The sequence below is a fragment of the Pygocentrus nattereri genome, chromosome 20, assembly GCF_015220715.1.
Source record: "Pygocentrus nattereri isolate fPygNat1 chromosome 20, fPygNat1.pri, whole genome shotgun sequence".
Lineage (NCBI taxonomy): Eukaryota > Metazoa > Chordata > Actinopteri > Characiformes > Serrasalmidae > Pygocentrus > Pygocentrus nattereri.
Window position 1 is genome coordinate 37,291,187 of NC_051230.1, and position 20,578 is coordinate 37,311,764.

The 20,578-nt window shown below is 42.4% G+C and overlaps 1 protein-coding gene and 1 long non-coding RNA gene across 2 annotated transcripts; one reads left to right on the top strand and one right to left on the bottom strand.

The window, feature by feature from the left end:
* The first annotated feature begins 882 nt into the window (after positions 1–882).
* On the top strand, positions 883–9,580 carry LOC108413024 (galectin-8-like). The gene is made up of 9 exons (XM_017685323.1): positions 883–923; positions 2,750–3,030; positions 4,599–4,701; positions 4,785–4,953; positions 5,458–5,605; positions 7,532–7,634; positions 7,718–7,886; positions 8,311–8,461; positions 9,251–9,580. Coding segments are annotated over exons 2-9 (1,119 nt in total). The 5' UTR covers positions 883–923; positions 2,750–2,756; the 3' UTR covers positions 9,253–9,580.
* LOC119261757 lies at positions 3,336–11,941 on the bottom strand. The gene is made up of 3 exons (XR_005129175.1): positions 11,795–11,941; positions 4,506–4,645; positions 3,336–4,420 (listed from the first exon to the last, which is right to left on the bottom strand). It is a non-coding gene; the product is annotated as an uncharacterized LOC119261757 (long non-coding RNA).
* Between the last annotated feature and the right edge of the window lie 8,637 nt (positions 11,942–20,578).

A 20,578-nucleotide genomic window follows, 5' to 3' on the forward strand; every position in this document is an offset into this window, starting at 1 on the left:
GCAGCAAAAGGTGGCTCCACAAAGTATTGACTCAGGGGGGCTGAATACTTTTGCACGTCGCACTTATTAGTTTTTTATTTGTAAAAAATGTTTTGATTCATGTATAATTTTCTTTTCACTTCACAATTGTATACCACTTTGTGTTGGTCTTTCACATTAAATTCCAGTGAAATATATTTATGTTTGTGGTTGTAATGTGACAAAATATGGAAAAGTTCAAGGGGTATGAATACTTTTGCAACCCACTGTATAACTCATATACAGTCAATATGCATATATATCATCTCATATATACCGTCAGTGAGTGTATATATCCTAGATCATATATCCAGTCCCTGAGTGAGTGACTATGGGTAAATACGTGTTGTTAGTGTAAGAATGTTCCTCCTGTTCCTTCGTTTCCTAAACACAGTGCAGTGTATAAACTGACCGTCAGTTTAGTGGTTGGTGTTACTTCATAGGTAGATTATTGATTATTCAGGTACGGCTGCTGTTCCGCAGTGATGCTGTTCCTTGTTTGTTTTCCTCTTGTCTTGTTTGATTTGCGAGAGGCCGCTGATGCTCCCAGCTCTTCTTCGTGTCCCCAGCTGCTGTCATATCATGATCATTCTAAAAAAGGGTCACAGCATTTGCATCCAGATCTGTCCCACCTGTCGTCTTCACTGCGGTATCAACCCAGCGCTCAGGATGCAAATGTGCCTAATGCGTCTGAGTCCAGCTGATAAGCCGGTCACACTGAATACACCACAGTGCCCAAATGTCTAATCAAGCCTGACATGTTTGTGGGCATTTTGCTAGGTAAGCAGATGTAAATGGTCCAGATATCAGGAGGGCTTATATATGCAGGTGGAGAACCTGTACTGGTATAGCCCACCACTGCATTCCTACCCAGCGTGCACTGCTCAGCGAGGGAAGACATTCAGGTAAGACAGGTTGATGCAGTAATAAAACACTACCAATACAGGCCATGTCACAGCTTTAATAACATATGTATGTAATCATATATCGCTGCTGTTGGAAACAAAACCTTGTATCTCCATTTTTATTGTTTTTCATTTTTTGACATCATTTGAAAACGCCTGCTGTCCTTTATACTATGTGTAAATTTCATGATGAATGGACCAAAAGAAACAGTCCAAAGTGACTTGGAAAGACGTCTGGTTCCATTGACTTCCATTAAAAGTAAAACAGGTTTTTTCCTCCTCCTGTAAAGTTGCCATTCTGGAGATATGGGGTTTAGTTCAGACAGCAGAGATACATATGCTTAATGATTAATAAGGAGAATAATTATATTAAAGTGAATATTCGCTGATTAGGTGATGCTGTTGTTCGTTGTTTACTCAGTTTTACGTCCCACAGCAGCTTTAGAGGCCAAGAGGCCACATTTCTGCATAGTGAAGTGTTCAATGTGTAAACAGTGTCATTCAGAGTGGTTTGCTGTGAAATGCTCACTTCTACACTACTGAAAAAAGAAGGTTCTGTAAAGGTTCTTTAGTAAAGAAAAGTTCTATTTAGGACCATGAACACTCAAAGAACCCTTTGCATGATTAAAGGGTTCTTGAGACTGATGCTAGAAGGTTCTATATAGAATCTTTTTGAAAAGGGTTCTACTATCATTACAACAGAAGAACCCTTTTTGGTGCTACATGGAACTACATTGGTGCTAGAATTTTTTTGAAAAAAATTTTTGATCTAGAACCATTTACAGTATATTCCCTATCAATGTGAAAAACCATTTCTTGATGCGCAGAACCTTTTATTTATTTATTTGAGTGTTCTTGATTCTTTATAGAACATTTTTCTTTACTAAAGAACCCTTGAAGAACCTTCTTTTTTTAAGAGTGCAGATAATCTTACTGAGTCAGAACCACTCACAGTGGTGGTGATGGGAACCAGACGTCTCCCTCTAAAAGCTCCTCACAGTGGAGGTGATGGGAACCAGACGTCCCCCTCTAAAAGCCCCTCACAGAAAGTTCCTACATGAACTGGTTCTGAATTCCCTGCCTGATGACTGAGACGCTGTTTTATGAGAGTTTAGAGAACTTCAACTCCATTCATGGTGGAGGGAGACATGCAGGGCGCTGTGCGGCAAAATAGTCCCCAAAGAAAACTCATTATTCCAGATGTTCCACTATTTTCCATCATCAACATTCCATATAAACTCAGAAGACTCGTGTTATCATCATCATTGAGAGAACTATCTCTCACCAGTGTAAATCCCTTGGTGGACATGGAGGCACCTTGAAAGACCCACCCAAACTCCCAGATTCATCACTTGGTGATGTGCAGCAGAGTGAGGGGCAGAAAAAGTCTTTGTACTTACACTGTTTCACCAGAGAGGGCTTCAAACCCCCAAACGTAGCCATTAGAAGTTCTCCTCTGATTGTTTTTATGGAAATCCGTGACGTGATCTTGCAGGTCCCTGGTGAGTCGGTGTGGAATAACGCAGAAGGAGGAGTTTCAGTGGAGCAGAGGCGATAATTCTGAGCTCAGAATAGAGGTTTAATGTAAATATGGTGAGGAGTAAAGCACGATGTGGTCAGGAGTCCAGTGGTGAGAGCACTGAAAGAGCTAGCAGAAGGCAACAGGTCCAGTTCTAAGGAATGTTTGGTTATTCCCAGTTGTGCTCTTAAGAAACCCATCCCTGTCCTGTAGGGGGTGCTGTGATGCTTACAGTTTGGCAGCCAGTGTCTTTTGAAAGCAGTGCAACTTCACTAAACTGCGTTTTTATGCATTTCCTTTGATGCAGATTCCAAATGGCCCTAGATTCCAAAGTCCCCAGTGTTCTGCTGAAAGTCCTGGAAAATCTGAACTCTGAAGATGTGGTGAAGTTCCAGACACACCTGGTCCAGGGTGTGAGAGATGACTCTCCTGTTGTGTCCAAGTTCGAGCTGGACCGCGCCGTGGTGAAGGTGATGGTCGGTCAGATGATGCAGGTCTACGGAGAGAAAGACGCTGTGGAGATCTGTGAGATCATTCTGAAGATGATCAACCAGAACCTTCTGGCCCAAAGCTTGTCCAAAATGAAAGGTAATGGTGCTTTTACATCGTCCTCCTTGGGCCAGAGACTGGACACTAATAAAGAAGGAATTATGTTTCGATATGAAATAATATTTTAATTATTTTACTGGTTATTAGTAAACATATAATACTAGTGCCCAGTGTACTGGACCTTTAGGCACATGGACATTTAAAATAGACATAGTTGTTATTATATACAGCATTTCTAAAACATGGGAAATGTTCAGTTTTTGTTGATAATATTTTTATAATGATCATAAATATATGAACCTTTCAAAACCTTTTTCAAGGTTTATCTCAAAATGTGGGTAAAAGTAAACATACACTATTTTCTTTTTAACTTTTTTCAACCTTCAAAAAAAATAATTACAGGGTCATTCAGGTCATTCAGTGTGTTTACCTCTATACACAAATCAGACATTCAGATCTCTTACTTTAGCACTGACACTGGTAGCTTTCATCTTCTGATCTGATGACCAATCACAGATATTTAACAATAATCGGGGCAACACTATTCGGACGCTCCGCTGTAGAGGCTTTGTAGATGCTCAGTCTGCCTTTCAATAACATTCAACTAAATACTCATTAAATTCAACTCAACTTGAAGTTCAGCGTGAAAGAGTTTATTAGATCTAGCCCTGAACCCTAAACCTTAATCCTAACCCTAACCTCAAGGTTAAACTTACCTCTACTCCTAATCCTAACCTGAGGACCACCAGAAAGGTTGTTAATGATTCAAGCAGCTGTAGAGCATCAACAGGGAACCATCCAAATAAACTGTGACCGTAATCAGTTTCAGAATGAGTCACATTCCAAACTGAAACTGAACCATCAAACATTCCGATCATTTACTTCAGCATTTAAATGATGATCAATCAAATTAGATCATGCTAATTTAAATATCAGGCACACCTGCAGTGAATCATCTCAATTTCTGTCTGAACACATCACTCGGCCTCCAGTGCGCCCTCTAGTGGCAGGACCCCTGAGAACTTCACAATATTCACCAGTTTCCTGTTATTTATCCTTAGCTTGAAAGTCAAACATCTTGCGCTAAAAATAATCCATGAGCTAAACTACAGCATCTCTACATATTAATGACATCACTGTTCTTTCAGGAAGTAGAAATGCAGATCAAACAGGTCAACAAAGTGCATTTTTAGCAGTGGTTATTTTAAACTCTGAGTTAAACCTGATTTCTTCATAAATAATTTGAAAAGTGAGACCAGTTCAGTCGTTCTGTAGATGCTCAGATGTTCAGGACCTGATGGTGAAATGTTGCATGCCTGCCTCAGTTAAACAGGGTGTTTGAATCTTCTTCATGGAAATCCTGCCAGATCTTGGATGGGTTGGTGCAGAATAACCCAGTCAGGGTCACTCAGGGGGTCAAATCAGAGGACTAAGAAGAGATTACAGTGCATGTGCATTATCGTAGGACTGTATTGTTACAGAAGAAGTGTTGAAAGAAAGCTCGGTGTCATTACCTTGCCAGGTTTGTTAAGAATGATGCAGGACTCGTTAGGTTCATTAAATCATTCTTCCATTTCAGTCTTTCACTCTCCTGCTTTCCTTTCCAGGATACTTCAGCCCCGAGGTTCCATATGAGCAGGTTCTGCCTGATGGACTGAAGAACCAAACGCTCATCACCATTCGTGGACAGGTCAAACACAATGTTGAGAGGTATGAGTTCAATAAAAACACAAGAAAGTTGCTTAAAAAAGCGAAACAGCCTCCTAAAAGCACAATGTCTTCTCTCCCATTAGATTCCACATCAACCTCTGTAAAGGCAGCGACATTGCCTTCCACCTCAACCCTCGCTTCAATGAGGACGGGAAGCAGGTAGTTGTGAGGAACACCTGGATTGGAGGTGTCTGGGGTCCCGAGGAAAGAGACCTTCCTTTCTTCCCTTTCACACCTGGAAAACCTTTTGAGGTGAGTGTTTAGAGACAGAGATGCCCCAAGAGACACGCTTGGAGGCCTTGGTCTGATCACAGAAGAAGGCACTGAGACAGCAGGAGGCCTGAGAGGACCTTCACCAGAATACTGACTGGCCTGGAGTCAAAGAAAATCCAAGACTGAGTCTGAAGAACTGAGAGAACTCAACGTCAGTAGGGCAGACAAAGGCCCTTCAGGTCATCCTTGATCACTGAGCAGCTCTTTGCCTCCCTCTGGTGGCTAAAACAGGCCTAGCAGGTCTTCCAGCCACAGACTGGACTGTTACAATCTACTGTGAATTATTCAGTAACTACTACACTGTAAAAATGATTGTGTTTTAACTTAAAAAAGCAGGTAACCTGGATTATTTGTTATTAATTATTCAGAATGCGCCTTGACTTATTATAATGCATTAGATCTGTGGTTGTGAGAGTGAGGAGCTGAACTCTGGACCCTCACACAGATCTTCAGAGTTGTTGAAACTGTCAAACTGTTTTTCAGATCAAAATTTTGTGCACCAGCTCTGAATTCAACGTGGACGTCGACAACAATCACTTGCTGACATACACACACCGCATTACGGACCTCGTTCAGATAAGAAAACTGTCCATCCATGATGTTTTCCTGACGTCTGTCCACGTAGATCCAGGTATGAACTTCTACACAGCGCCTTCTTTATCACGAGATTCTCACAACAAATTCTACATCTGATTGTAGGTGTTTACAAACCATGTGATGTGGTCAGCAAACCCAGTGACCAGCTCACACCTCAGCACGTTACGGAACTGTAACTGTAGTATTGCTCCAGTTGGTGGAGTGGGGGTATAAGGTTCCATGGCTTGTTAATCACATTAGCCTCGTAGCTCCTGTGCTAAAACCAAAGAACTAAACTTCTGACAGCAAACACGTCTCGGTTGATTGGCTGTGTTTGGAGTGTGGGGTTGGGGGGCTTTGTGTGTGTGTGTGTGTGTGTGTGTGTGGGAGGGGGGGAGTTAATATTTTGTACTACTTTAAAATGATGTTCATTCACAGCTCTGCCTGTGTTTTTTTAGACTAGACCCACTTACCTTCTGTTAGCACTTAGCGTTAATATAGTCTTTATTTGCTGCTTCTAACTTCAACTAGAACCACTGAGATCTAATTAACTACAAACCTCCATTCCAAAAAAGATGGGACAGTGTGTGAAATGCTAATTAACCAGAAACTAGTGATTCGGTTCCACCTGAATTAAACCGAAAGCAGTGCAGAAACACAATATTTGATATTTTCTTTTTTTGGAAACATGTTCTCATTTCAAGTTGATGTATGCAACACATTCCAGTAAAGCCTGTGATACATCACCTTCTTTTTTAATGGCACTCAGTAGCCGTTTGGGGACAGACGGATCCAGTTTGGAAAGTAGAAATGGAGCAAATTGTGCTCCAAAATGTGTTTAGAGTTAATGATGCTTTCACAGATGTGCAGGTTACCTGAACGTTTGGCCAGTCAGACCACAGCACACGTTTCCACTGAGCATCAGTCCATTTCAGAGCCCAGAGAAGTTGGCAGCATTTCTGGATGTTGTTAATATTTGAGATCCATGGTGCTGAGTAAAGTGTTAACCTGCATTTGCGGGTGGAGCGACAGGTGATGTTTAGTGGCACTGAGCCCATGTGGTGACCTCCATCACAGAAACAGGCCCATTTTTAACGCAGTGCCCTCTGAGGGGTCGAAGGCAGACGCCTGCACTGCCCTGATTGTTAATGCCTGCACCCACAGGATTCAACCACTGTTGACGTCTGCCTGTACCCACAAAACCTGGTATCCTTTTTGCCCGTACCCACCCACACCCACCCACTTTGCGCTATGCCTATAGTCTCTGCATCACGTGATGTCACTGTCAACAGACGTGTGCGGCCCAAGATGATATTTATCCATATCATTTATCCACAATCATTATTAGCTAATTAAGTCAGTGGAAATTAAAGCCAAAAGGTTCTGAGTCAAACCCACAAACTGTCATGGAGAAAAATATGAACGTTATTTACTGGACATTTTATAACTTCACGTTTCGCTGCTGATGATTCACTGCAGCTCGTTTGCTGCCTGCACATCTGCTTGTACAAGCAGCCAATAAAAGGTCCATGTCTGGCCCACCCAGCCAGCCATAATGCCCCCCACCCCGACACAAGCCACAACCTGTTGGCTGTTTACCCTCAATGACCGCGGTGCCTCAGAATGAGGTTTTGCGGGACCACCAGGTGAGCCCACCTTGTGCCGACCTCTAGTCGAAGGTCACGGACATTCAGTTTTGGTTTCCAGCCTTTTCTTTTATGTGCAGAGTCTTTTATGATGCACTGCACTGTACAGTAGCCGAACACCTCAAATCCTTGCGGGTGCATTTGAGGAAAGTTCTTCTTGGATTATTCACAGACTCCGTCCTTCCTGGACGCTCCTTTTACACCCAAGTCTGATTACATCACCTCCTGGTTTCTGAACATTTAACAACACACCTCTGTCACAACTTTAGAACTGAGGTCTGTATGTAAATGTATGTAACATTTTTTCTACTGAGACTCAGAAGCTTCTTTTCCAGAGCCTCTCTGGATGACCCCAGTGTGCACGCGCTGCTTGGATGACGTAATCTACGAGAACATGTCCCTCATCATCCACGGGCACGTCAAGCCGAACGCTAAAGTGTAAGAAAAAACACACGTAGGCATTTAAATTGTACTCCTGCTGTTTCCTGGGGTAAAATAAAAGAAAGTTTCCTTTCTTTCAGGTTCACAATCGATGTGATGAAAGACAACGACATATTCTTTCATTTTAAACCCTGTTTTGGGAACGACGGGCGTCACATGATCAAGAGAAACAGTCTGATTGGCAGTGAGTGGGGCGCTGAGGAAGCAGATACTCCTCACTTCCCGTTTGCTCAGGGAAGATCTTTTGTGGTGAGTGTTGAAATTTGACTCTCGGTCTGTTTCAGTGGACACCGCATGTTACGCCTGACCAGCAGCCCAACTGTGATGAGAGAAGAGCCAGAACGTTGCAGGGAGGCCGAGTTCAGATTTTAATACATTACTATGAATTTGGAAACTTTCCCTGCACACATCCACCAGAGCAGAGGTCACAGCACAGGGCCAGCATTACAGTCTTCACAGAGGGTTTCACTGTACATGCAGACACTTTATAAGAGCAGAGAAACATTCATGGTGCAGCTGCAACCTTTTACAAAACCTCCTTCCCAGAATTACTGTAGCAAATACTTTTCCTCAACATGTGGCTCACTGGAAAACGGTCGGTTAGTGTTGATGTGCAGGGCCACCGTCACGCCGGCCTCTCCTGGGTTTTACTGATTAGTGTGTCACTTTGCAGGTGAAGATCGTTTGCACTAACGAAGAGTTCAAAGTGGATGTTAACGGTTCCCACCTGCTGGACTTCAAATGCCGACAGCCTGACATCACCAAGATAAACAAGGTCACAATTTTGCAAGACGTCATCGCCGTGTCCGTCAGGGTGGAGCCGTGTAGGTGTTCTGGTTTAATGTCTTCAGATGAATAAAAGGTGGAGTGACACTGAACTCCAGGGGGTGTTTTACAGATTTACAGATTTTAAAGTGATCAGAGTGAGTCGTTCAGGTTAATGGAGTGAGATGACCAGTTGGAGTGAGACCTTCAGGTGGTTGGAGTGAGATGTTCAGGTGGATTGAGATGTTCAGGTGGCTGGAGTGAGATGTTCAGATGAAGGAAATTAGATGTTCAGTTGGAGTGAGATGTTCAGGTAACTGTATTCAGATGTTCAGGTGATTGTATTCAGATGTTCAGTTGGAGTGAGATGTTCAGGTGACTGTATTCAGATGTTCAGTTGGAGTGAGATGTTCAGGTGACTGTATTCAGATGTTCAGGTGACTGTATTCAGATGTTCAGGTGACTGTATTCAGATGTTCAGTTGGAGTGAGATGTTCAGGTGACTGTATTCAGATGTTCAGGTGACTGTATTCAGATGTTCAGTTGGAGTGAGATGTTCAGATGACTGTATTCAGATGTTCAGTTGGAGTGAGATGTTCAGGTGACTGTATTCAGATGTTCAGGTGACTGTATTCAGATGTTCAGGTGACTGTATTCAGATGTTCAGTTGGAGTGAGATGTTCAGGTGGCTGGAGTGAGATGTGTAGTTGGAGTGAGATGCTCAGGGGAATGGAGTGAGATGCTCATGGGAATGGAGTGAGATGTTCAGGTGGACACAGCACAGGATGTCTGTCAGATGTTTTTATCCACACAGTTTCTCTTCTGATTTTATCTCCTCTGTTTTGCAGGACTTTCATTTTGGCGCCGAACAGTCAAAGCTACTGCAGCGTTTCTGGATTTCTTCTGTTTATTCATCACTAATTAAACTTCATGACTTTGTCCTTTAATATGATTAATATTCAGATTTCTCGCCTGGCTCTTCATTAATGAAGGAATATTATTTCTAGACTTTAATACTTCGTAATAAAATACAGTAAAGCTTTTACATACCGTTCATTCATACAGTCGCATGGCTGTGGACTGAGTGGCTCAACAGGATTAAGAAATGCAGCATAGAGCTGCATGGAAAAAATATCTGCTGCATTTATTAAATAAAGACATGAAATATTGATCTTTAATGTGCATTATTTGTTAAAACTCATCTCATTGTTGTGTCAGAGAGTGATGCCAAATTAAATAGTACTCAGGGGTTTAACTGCTGTAGAAACACTTCACAACGTGATAAGATTTTTAAAATGTCTTGTAAACCACGGCTCTGGGTTTGTATGTTGCTCAGTTATAAATTTCGAAGTGTCTTGATCGTATTAATCATTAATTAAGAATCAGAATAACACATATAAACAACAGACCCTGTTAAAGAAGTTATGGTGTGAAACAGTTCACATGTAAAGTCAACACTGCCCCCTGCAGGGGGAAATACACCAGAGTGGCATGCTGTAAAAGACAGAGTGCCCAGCAGGCGGCTGTGGGCCACTGCTGGCTGAGGTACAGCACTGACATCAGCACTGCACCCTGCACCTGAACCACAAGAGGCCCATGTATTAAAAATGCCCATATGCCCCACAACAGATCTGAGCCTCTTCTGGCAAAGACTGTCAGAGCTGAGAAGATCTACACGACAATCATTAGCGTTTCAGACCGGGATTAACGGGACTGTGGGGGTTTATGGTGTGAAATCAGATCTGGGTCATAAACGTCACTGTACACTGCAATAAATCCACCCCAACGTTTCATCCTGTGTGTCATTCAAGCAAAGGGTTGGGTTTAAATGTTCATTTTACTGAGTCCAACACAACCAGCCTCATCACTATGAGCACTGCCGCGCCTCCTAGTTCACAGATTAATTCAGATTAAAATGATCTGTGGCTGACTCAAAGTTCATGCTCAGTGAACACACACACTTTCTAAACCGCTTCCCCCTCAGGGTCGAGGGGGGTGGAGCCTATCACAGCATTCATCAGGCAGAAGACAGGATACAACCTGGACAGGTCGCCAGTCCATCACAGGGCAGACAGACAGTCACTCACACCCAGAGACAATTCAGCATGTCCAGTTGGCCTGACTGCATGTCTCTGGCCTGTGTAAGAAACTGGAGAACCCGGAGGAACCCACCCAGACACGGGGAGAACATGCGGACTCCACACAGAGAGGACCCCGGTCACCCTGCTGGGGAATCGAACCCAGGCCCTTCTTGCTGTGAGGCGACAGGCCTACCCGCCGCACCACCACACTGACCACTGCCCTGGTCAGCGAACATCAAATAGTAAATTAATAGAACAGTAAAACTCAGAATTCAGGCTTTGACCTCCGCGTTTAACCCATCCATGCACTACAACACCCAAATATACTCATACACTAGTGAGCACACTTGCCCAGGGTGGTGGGCAGCGCTATCCACAGCACCCAGGGATGGAGGTTAGGTGCCTTGCTCAAGGGCACTTCAGTCATGATCTGTCAACTCAGAGGATCAAGCCAGAGACCTTCTGGTCACAAGGCTGGTACCCTAACCTCCTGCCCACACCTGCCCCTTAAGGCACGTGGGCTACCTTTGGTAGATGAAGTCATATAATCAAGAGCATCTCAGTGGTGCAGCAGGTTAAACATTTGCCTCATGAGTTCATATCCCATCTGGTGGTGCTGTGTGACAGCAGAAGTCCCACCCAGCAGGGACGCTGTTGTAACGGTCTGGTTTTCATGTTGGTGGTTCTGGTTGGTGGGTCAGTTCTGGCAGTGATGGTTTAGGTTGCTAGGATGTGACCCTCTAATGGCTGTCAACAGACTGGGTTTGGGTGACCTCAACTGACCCTCTCCTGTGCCCTCATCCCATGCAGTATGTGGGCTGGATGTGGTCCAGGTTTGGGCCATATCAAATCTGCTATCTGGGCAGTTCATTGTCAGTGAGACGGCACCATGTAGAACCCCAGAGAACAGGCTCTCGATATCTCAGTAAACAAAGGCGAGTCTACTCGCCTGCGACTGGCCTGCGATCTGAATAGTACCATGTTTTTGCTTTTAAACCAAGTTATCTTTAGTAGATCTGAACTCTTTTTAACAATCTTTTAGACAGAAAAGGACAGCCTATGTAGTACATGGCATAATTTATGAACTATGTAACCTGATACAGATTTATATGAAATGAAAACAAAACTTCTCTCACCTCCTGCACATGTACTGTAGAATAAAGTGCAGCTGGTATCACAGCTCGGCTTGCAGCAGTAACGCCTATATTCAGCTGTTCATGGTGAGCTTAACATTACAAACTGAGCTATAGGCAAAGTTATGATGAAGCTGCGTATGACAGTCTTTACGTTTCTTTCATGATGTGGACTCACCTGAGACGAGGACTCAGGTGACTCTGTAGGCTTGTATGAACGGTTCGTTGTTATCGTTATTATTTAATAAGTTATCATTGTTATTAGCATTACTGTTAGCCATCCACTGATGTCTTGGTCAAGTCTGTTAATGAGTCAGAGTCTGTGTTCCTGACTTGTAGACCAATGAGAGGTTGTGTTCCTGACTTGTAGACCAATAAAGAGGTTGTGTTCCTGACTTGTAGACCAATAAGTGGTTGTGTTCCTGACTTGTAGACCAATCAGAGGCTGTGTTCCTGACTTGTAGACCAATACGAGGCTGTGTTCCTGACTTGTAGACCAATAAGAGGTTGTGTTCCTGACTTGTAGACCAATCAGAGTCTGTGTTCCTGACTTGTTGACCAATAAGAGGCTCTGTTCCTGACTCATAGACCAATCAGTGACTGTGTTTCTGACTTGTAGACCAATAAGAGGTTGTGTTCCTGACTTGTAGACCAATCAGAGGCTGTGTTCCTGACTTGTAGACCAATAAGAGGTTGTGTTACTGACTTGTAGACCAATACGAGGTTGTGTTCCTGACTTGTAGACCAATAAGAGGCTGTGTTCCTAACTTGTTGACCAATAAGAGGCTCTGTTACTGACTCATAGACCAATCAGTGACTGTGTTTCTGACTTGTAGACCAATCAGAGGCTGTGTTCCTGACTTGTAGACCAATAAGAGGTTGTGTTACTGACTTGTAGACCAATACGAGGTTGTGTTCCTGACTTGTAGACCAATAAGAGGCTGTGTTCCTAACTTGTAGACCAATAAGAGGCTGTGTTCCTGACTCGTAGACCAATAAGAGGTTGTGTTCCTGACTTGTAGACCAATCAGAATCTGTGTTCCTGACTTGTTGACCAACAAGAGGCTCTGTTACTGACTCATAGACCAATCAGTGACTGTGTTTCTGACTTGTAGACCAATAAGAGGTTGTGTTCCTGACTTGTAGACCAATCAGAGGCTGTGTTCCTGACTTATAGACCAATAAGAGGTTGTGTTACTGACTTGTAGACCAACACGAGGTTGTGTTCCTGACTTGTAGACCAATAAGAGGCTGTGTTCCTAACTTGTAGAGCAATAAGAGGCTGTGTTCCTGACTTGTAGACCAATACATGGTTGTGTTCCTGACTTGTAGACCAATAAAAGGCTGTGTTCCTGACTTGTAGACCAATAAGAGGACAGGTTCCTGACTTGTGGACCAATAAGAGGTTGTGTTCCTGACTTGTAGACCAATCAGAGTCTGTGTTCCTGACTTGTTGACCAATAAGAGGCTCTGTTCCTGACTCATAGACCAATCAGAGTCTGTGTTCCTGACTAGTTGACCAATTGAAGGCTCTGTTCCTGACTCATCACTGGAACATCACTGCTCTTCAGGGATAATGAAAGTAATTCTCTTGTATGCAGCCTTCATGGCATATTCTTTCTTTTATCTCTGAGATGCTTTGATGTCGTATATGATCTCGTTGACCTGAGAGCGCTAACAGTGCCACCCTGCTGAAACTCTTTGCCCCCCTAGTAGAACGTTCTAGATCCTCCAGCGCCTCTGCATGTTTTACTGTTCTTCTGTTTCAGGTACATTCAGCAGTTTAATGTCTCAGTGTTGCTGATTTTCCGAGGTCTTCAGTAAAATTATTAAAAAGAAATGATTCCTGCTTCTTCACTTCTACTGCAGGCATCCTGAACACATGTCTGTGTGGATGGACCAAAAGCAGAACTTCTTCATTCTGAGATCTCTCATGATGAGCAGAATAGTAAGGGAGGAAATCTGCTGGAGGGCCTGTGAGGGAAGTTTTGTGCTGACTGTGGTTATAAGAGCCCACAGACTGTTATCTTAGCCATAAATCCTGAGGCACTATGAGCAACAGATATGAAAGGACATAACTGATAAGACTAGAATGTTTTCATTTCGATTCAGGAACTGCCGGGTGGGAAAATTCATTTTAGAGAAGAGCAGGCTGTGCACTCATGATCCTGCACGAACAGCTAGTTTCAGGTCACATGCGTGCACTGCTTTAAAGGGACAGCCACAAAATCACCAAAGGGTCACCAAAGTTCACTCTTTTCTCCTAGGAACATACACTGACCACTCTTATTAGCAGACTCTGAACATAATGAGGGCTCTCAGAATGAAAAGCTTCTTAGGTCCGTCCCGGGAAAGTCAAACACACAATAATATCATGTACAGTACAGTCACACGGGACTACCGTAGAACTTAAACATGTAGTAACTCATTGTGCTCCAGTGACATCAGAATCGTGCTGGCACTATTTCAGTAGGTAACATCAGTTCACTCAGCAGTGCTGTGGCTGTTTGTACTGAGATAAAGTCATAACTTGTCCAGCACAGGCAGTAAAACTTGTTTTAAACTGCTTTTTAAATCTCATTTTAAAGTGTATTAACTGATATATTTGAGTGTCTTGATTTTATTTGATTTGTTGCTGTAATGATATCAAATGAAAGCTGAAGTCTAAACAGCTGAGATTTCCTGCTGTGTTACTAGCGCCTCGTCCCAAACTGCACACTAGCTCACTAAACAGTGTGTAAAAATAGTGCACATCCCATTAGAAGTGCACTCATTAGTGCAGTAGGTGAAGTACAGAAGTGTGTGGTTTGGGATGCAGCGTTGAGATGCAATCAACAGCTGCTCTGCTGAGCTGCTCGTTAGCTGCTCATTAAACACCTCAGAGAGGAAGTTGGAGGGGTTTGACGGTAAATTAATGTATTTGTTGAGGCAAATTAAAAATATTAAAAATACTGTATGAGTTTGTTATTTAAGAGTTTTAAAAATTTTGGTCGGCACTTTTTTTTTGTTTTTGTAAAATCTCACACGGGAATGTTCTGAACTCTGGAGATGTGCAGGTCATACGGATCAGCTGATCTTCTGGAGATGCATCTGAAGCATCCACATATCTGTTCATGTGTTTGTGGTCATTCTGGTGTGTGGGGTTGGTGTTGATCCTCCTGCAGAGCTGTATCTGCAGTAATGGTGATGAGACAAGCTCCTTCAGAGCTCAGTGCTACAGCTCACCCACCAACATGGAGAGATGTTCTACTTAATGACCCAATACTGTAAATAATGTCTTTCTGTTTGGTCAGATCAGATTATGAAGATCATGCAATCATGAAGACAACCGGAAACATATTTAGCATGACACTGGACAGCAATAGCAGTTCACCAATTATTAATGATGTCCATCTTTATAATAGAAAAGAAGATCAAGGAGTTTTAGGTACAGTTCCTTCATTGTGTTCAGCCCTCAGCCCTAAAAAATGTTAATGAGCGTTTGAAACTCAAGTGCCAGTGAAGGAACAGATATTAAAGTGGTTCACGTGGAAGAGCACCAGTTATCCCGATAAGAAACGCACACAGCTCCACGTCTGATGGAAGACCACATTTGCAGTCAAGATAAGAGATTATTGCTGGGCAACTGACTAATTAAGTCCAATTCTGCCTTAAAATGAGACCAAAACTGATATTACCAGAGATTTGAAGACTAATTTACCAAGGCCACACCGTGTATGAGGAGAGATTTAGGACCAGAGATTCAGAGAATTCATGCTAAATTTATGCTCAGCGTCTGCCTAATTCTAGAAGACCATATTGAAGAACTGATGGACAGGACTCAGGAAGAGAGAAGCAGGGAGGTGGTGGGGTGCAAAAAACTTGGAATTCAGACGTGGAAATGTATAGGAGGTTATATAAGAGGAAGGAGTTGGTCTTCCACCCAAATAGACATGGTGTGCTTGAGAATTCTGATACCAATGGGTTAGAAGATTCAGAATACAGAAGACACAGAAGAGCATGGACAGTAGAAGACACTGCCTGATCCTGAAGGATCATCATGAGACCTACGTATTAGCGAGAGAGCTTAAAACAAACAGCATGAAACCGTCTGTAGGAGCGTTACTACCACCTTAATCATGAAAGGTGACTAATTTTATGACTTACTGGAGTTTGTGTGAAGCTGTAATAATAGTCTAGCATCTCATTGTTTACAGAGTTAAACTTTATAACAGTTCTTTAGTGGACTGCAGTGGGAACTGCTGACAGGTCCCAGCTATGGGGAAAGAAAGTGTGAGCATCTGATTGCGGTCCAGTGGTTTTCAGGTCCAAGCTGTTCACACACATTTCACAATGAGACCTGAAACTAGCTGGACGTGCAGCGTCATCAAAGTACAGTGATTTCTTCTCTAAAATAACACCCCCCACCAAAAAAACACATAAATCACTCCATCAGCACTTCACTCTCTTTAAGTCTGTCGTCTGCTTTCCTTTCAGATTCATTCTATCACATTTTCATTCTCTTGCTTTAATGATTCATTCACATTATCAGAACTAAGCTCAGTCTCTACCCAGAGAAACTAAGCGTATACTGGTGTACGTTATCATCATAAAGTCATCTATAAATAATGGTTCTGTAATCATTATTATCATTCTTCTTCATCATCATATTATTATTATTATTATTATTATTATTATACACATCTATTTGCATAGTGTCACTCAAACTATTTTAAATATCAGAAAAACTGTGACACTATTTACGTGCTGATTATATATATATGTATATATATATTGCTGTCAGAAGAAAACCTAGTATCTCCAAAATGGTAACGTTACAGGAAAAGGACAAAACTACCTTTGCTTTTAATGTAAGTCAAAGGAACCAGACGTCTTTCTAAGTCATTTTGGGCTGTTTGTTTTGTTTTCATCATGAAATTTACACACAATATAAATAACAACAGGTATTTTCAGATGATGTCAAAAACTGAAAAATGGAGATAAGAGGTTTTTACACACACACACACACATATAATTACTGTGTATTTACACACATGTATATCACAGCTGTAACCGTATATGTTCTCTTACATAATTACATCTGTGAATTGTGTGCAGGTAACCACATTCACATGAGCTGCTGTTGCTCACACGTTTCTGGTGGTCTCCAACGTGACTGGGTTCACACAGCAGCATCAGATGTACTGTAATCTGAACAGTAAACCATGTGATCTGATCAGGCCGCTACTTTACACAACTCAGGAATGACTGCTGTAGTTTTATGCAGATGTTCCTGATGTGATGTCACATGCATATCATTAATGAGGGCTATATAATCCTGTCCGTCAGCGTGGCCGACAGACCACCATCACTGAGTGAGTTTGGAGCGTTGATTTACTGAAAGGTAGGACATTCACTGACCTTCATCTTAGTGCTGAGGTGTTTCTGTTTGTGTCCAGCCCTGGTCCTGGAGACCTTCCTTCCTGCAGACTGTAGGTCCAACCTGCCACACCTGCTCCAGCTAATTACCTTCTTCACAGGTCTCTGATTGGCTGGATCAGATGTGTTAGTGTAGGTGAGTGAGGGGCAGCTGTTGGAGCTAAAGCTCTCTGGAGGCCGCTGTGCTGCAGTAATGCGGGGTGTGTTATACAGTGTTATATTCCTGGATATTCTTGCTTACATGTTGGACTTGTGTGCATTATAAATGCAGGCAATGCATGTAGAACAGCTAGAACCAATCTGAGCAGAAGCTGGGCAGAAGAACCCAGGTTCTTGGTTCTTCTTCTCTTCCAGACTTGGTGTGGATTTTTTCATTTTCATTTTATTGATTAGCCCCACAGGTTCCAGAGCCTGGCCCTGGAGAACCCCAGTGCTGCACAGTTTAGGGTTCTCCTCCTCCAACACCTCCACTTCAGCTCAGGAGGAGCTCGTTAATGAGTTCATGAGCTGAAAGGTTGTGTTCATGAGCTGATAGGTTCTCCAATGTTCACAGAAGATTCACTGAGAAAAAACTTGGATCTTGGCACAAAAACTTATGAGGTTCATAAGAAGCATTTTTTAATGTAAAAATTCTCATTATTTTCTAATGTATGGATAACAGAATGACAGTTTAATTTAAAATCGTTATTTCAGCCGTTCAGTCGAATCTGCTTGGATGAAGAATTAAATCAAACCAAATATTCTGAAGATTTTTAGCAAACAGTAACAAGAAACGATGGTGGAAGGAACAGCAGGGAGGCAAAAATCTCCTGGAAAATGTCATAAATGTTATAAATATACTATTTTTTTTAACATTTCTTAATTAGTGTAAAGTTAAGATTTTCCTTCTTGAATCACTTCAGTGAGTCTAGACCCTCTTATACATATCTTGGGTGCACTTTATATGGATGATCTACAAATACTTCAATTATTAACAAACTTTCTGGTGATACTAATTATCAACAACATTTTGGTTACAGTCGGGTCTAGCAGGAGGTTTCGGTTCTAGCTCAGGGAAGGTTTAGGTTTAGGGTTAGTGTTTGATTTAATCACTCAACTTTACATTCAGTTGTGTTTAATAGATATTGAGTTAAAACTCACTGAAAGCCAGACTGAGCGTCTACAGTGGACCCTCAAAATAAAGTGTTATCTTTATCCTGTTCAGTGTCCAGATGGCGAACAAAGTCAGACTCCAGGAGGTTCTCCTGAATGCTCTGGAGCACCTGAACGCTGATGAGCTGAAGAGGTTCCAGTGGCACCTGATCCAGGGGGTTCTGGATGGGTATCCTCTCATTCCAAAGGCCAAACTGGAAGGCGTCTCCGTTCAGGAGACGATCAACCAGGTGATGCAGTACTACGACGATAAGGACGCAGCGAGGATCACGGAGATCACTCTCAAACGGATGAATCAGAACCAGCTGGCCCGAATAGTTCAAGAAGCTCTCGTTAAAGGTAACGTTCTCCAATCACTGCATACAGAACCACACCCTTCAGCTTGACCTGTAAATCTAACATGGGCAGTGTGTGTGTGCTCACTAGTGTGTATGTGGTGTTTCACTTCATGGATGGGTTAAATGTGGAAGTGAAATTTCCCCGTTGTGGGACTAATAAGGGTCACTTAATATTAACAAACCTCTCTGTCCTCCAGGATTTGTTCAGGGACGCGTGGAGCTGAACACAGGAGATGACATTCTTGACTGATGTCTGAAGAACCTCCTGCTTGTTTTTTTAGCCACAACATGGTGGAACCAGTGAAAGCAATAAAAGCAGCTGAATGAGAGAAACTGTCTGTGTTTGTTTCTCATTTTAACCTCATGGACCTGCTTTGAACAAGGTGTGTTTCCCTTAAGCAGCAAAAGGAAAGAAGCAGTTCTTCACTGAAAGTCTGCTGTCTCGTCTGAGGTTCATATCACACCGTGTGTCATATTAGCGGGTGCTTGTGTTGGTGGGCAGGTGTGTATTTAGGAACTCACCATCACTGAGTTGTAGACAGGCAGATGTTCAGCCAGGATCAATTCATTCCTTAGAAAAACACAAGACTCAGATACAAAGAGGGAACAAACGTCAGAGAAACAGAGGCTGTCAAACTGGAAAACCCAACAGAACAGCAAAGTGACACTCATTTAGAGTTTGGAGGAGTCTAGAGCTTTGGAGTACGAGGTCTTTGTGGCAAAATAGAGCTAGAACTGAGGGCCAATATTACCTGCAAAAAACTGGGGAATGATCTCAAAACGTCCTGCTGCAGTTTCCGGGTTGAATGACATATTTTGCTGAATCGTGTGTAACGGTGTGCAGCAGGCCCTCAGGTGTGTAGGTGTCAGCCAATCAGCAGAGACAGGTATATAAACGCCACTGTATTAGAAAGGCAATAAATGTAACGTGGGGGAGCGATGATGAGGCAGACACATATGCGAAGAGAAGTGAGATTTATTTGGGGCAAATCCATATTCAGGGTCAAAACGGTCCAAGATCAGAGAGCCAACACAGAGGGATCGGGGAACAGACATGACCAAAGGGAAAACAGACTAAACACACAACTGAGGCCAGAAGAACAAACACCATACAATACCATGCACTACATACAATACAAAGACCAGCAAACTAACAGGGGAAAACACAGGGCTTAAATACAGAAACAAGGGTGGGCACATACACAACACAGGTGGATAACACAGGTGAGAACAATCAAGGGCGGAGTCAAGAAAAAAGGGGGCAGGACAGGGAAGAATCAAAACAAAAAGCACATGGACAAGACCAAAACAAAACAAAAGCACATGGAGGACTGGGAGGGGCCAATCGTGACAATAAAAACCAGCAGCATCTCAGATCCTGTTTACAGCATTCAGAGAGCAAAGCTCAGGGCCAAGCTAACTGAGCTAATTCTCCTAAACCAGACAGCTAACCAGTTAGCTTTGGTTGCTAACTGCTAAGAGCTACAGTATAGTGTTATTATAACATTCATATTCACAATATTCTAATGGGAATATAATATAAAACCTGACATTATAAAGTTGTTTTCTCTTGTTTTCTAAAGTGTAATACATGTCATTATAACTTCTCATAAGAATATCATACACACTTGTGTTTATGGCATTGTGTGTTTTTAGTTTATTTTGTTTATTTTCTTGCATAATTCAAAATACACACAAATAGGCAAAGATGCTTATATGAAAACAGGCTGAAATCTTCACCTAAATAACAAACATTTCACAATATTATGGAAAATACACATTAATAAACAACATAATCATGACATAAAAGAGGCATCAAATGACTGAAATATTAGCATTGAGATAACACATGAAACAAAAGCATGAATGTGTAAGCATATGTGTGTGTGTGTTGTGTATGTGCACAACAGCGTCCGTGCGTTTGTGTGAGATGAATGGATTTATGTTGAAGTGATGAAGATTAATACACCCAGATTAACTCCTGAGCAATAGTAATAATACACATCACAACAAATGAAGCAAATAAAACACGGATGTTTAGACAACAATAGAAA

Bases quoted from the DNA above. Each gene is read 5' to 3' on its own strand.
- LOC108413024 (XM_017685323.1), top strand. From the start codon at position 2,757: ATGGCCCTAGATTCCAAAGTCCCCAGTGTTCTGCTGAAAGTCCTGGAA. The intron at 4,702-4,784 runs GTATGAGTTCAA...CTCTCCCATTAG, and splicing joins GTCAAACACAATGTTGAGAG to ATTCCACATCAACCTCTGTA. The intron at 4,954-5,457 runs GTGAGTGTTTAG...ACTGTTTTTCAG, and splicing joins CACCTGGAAAACCTTTTGAG to ATCAAAATTTTGTGCACCAG.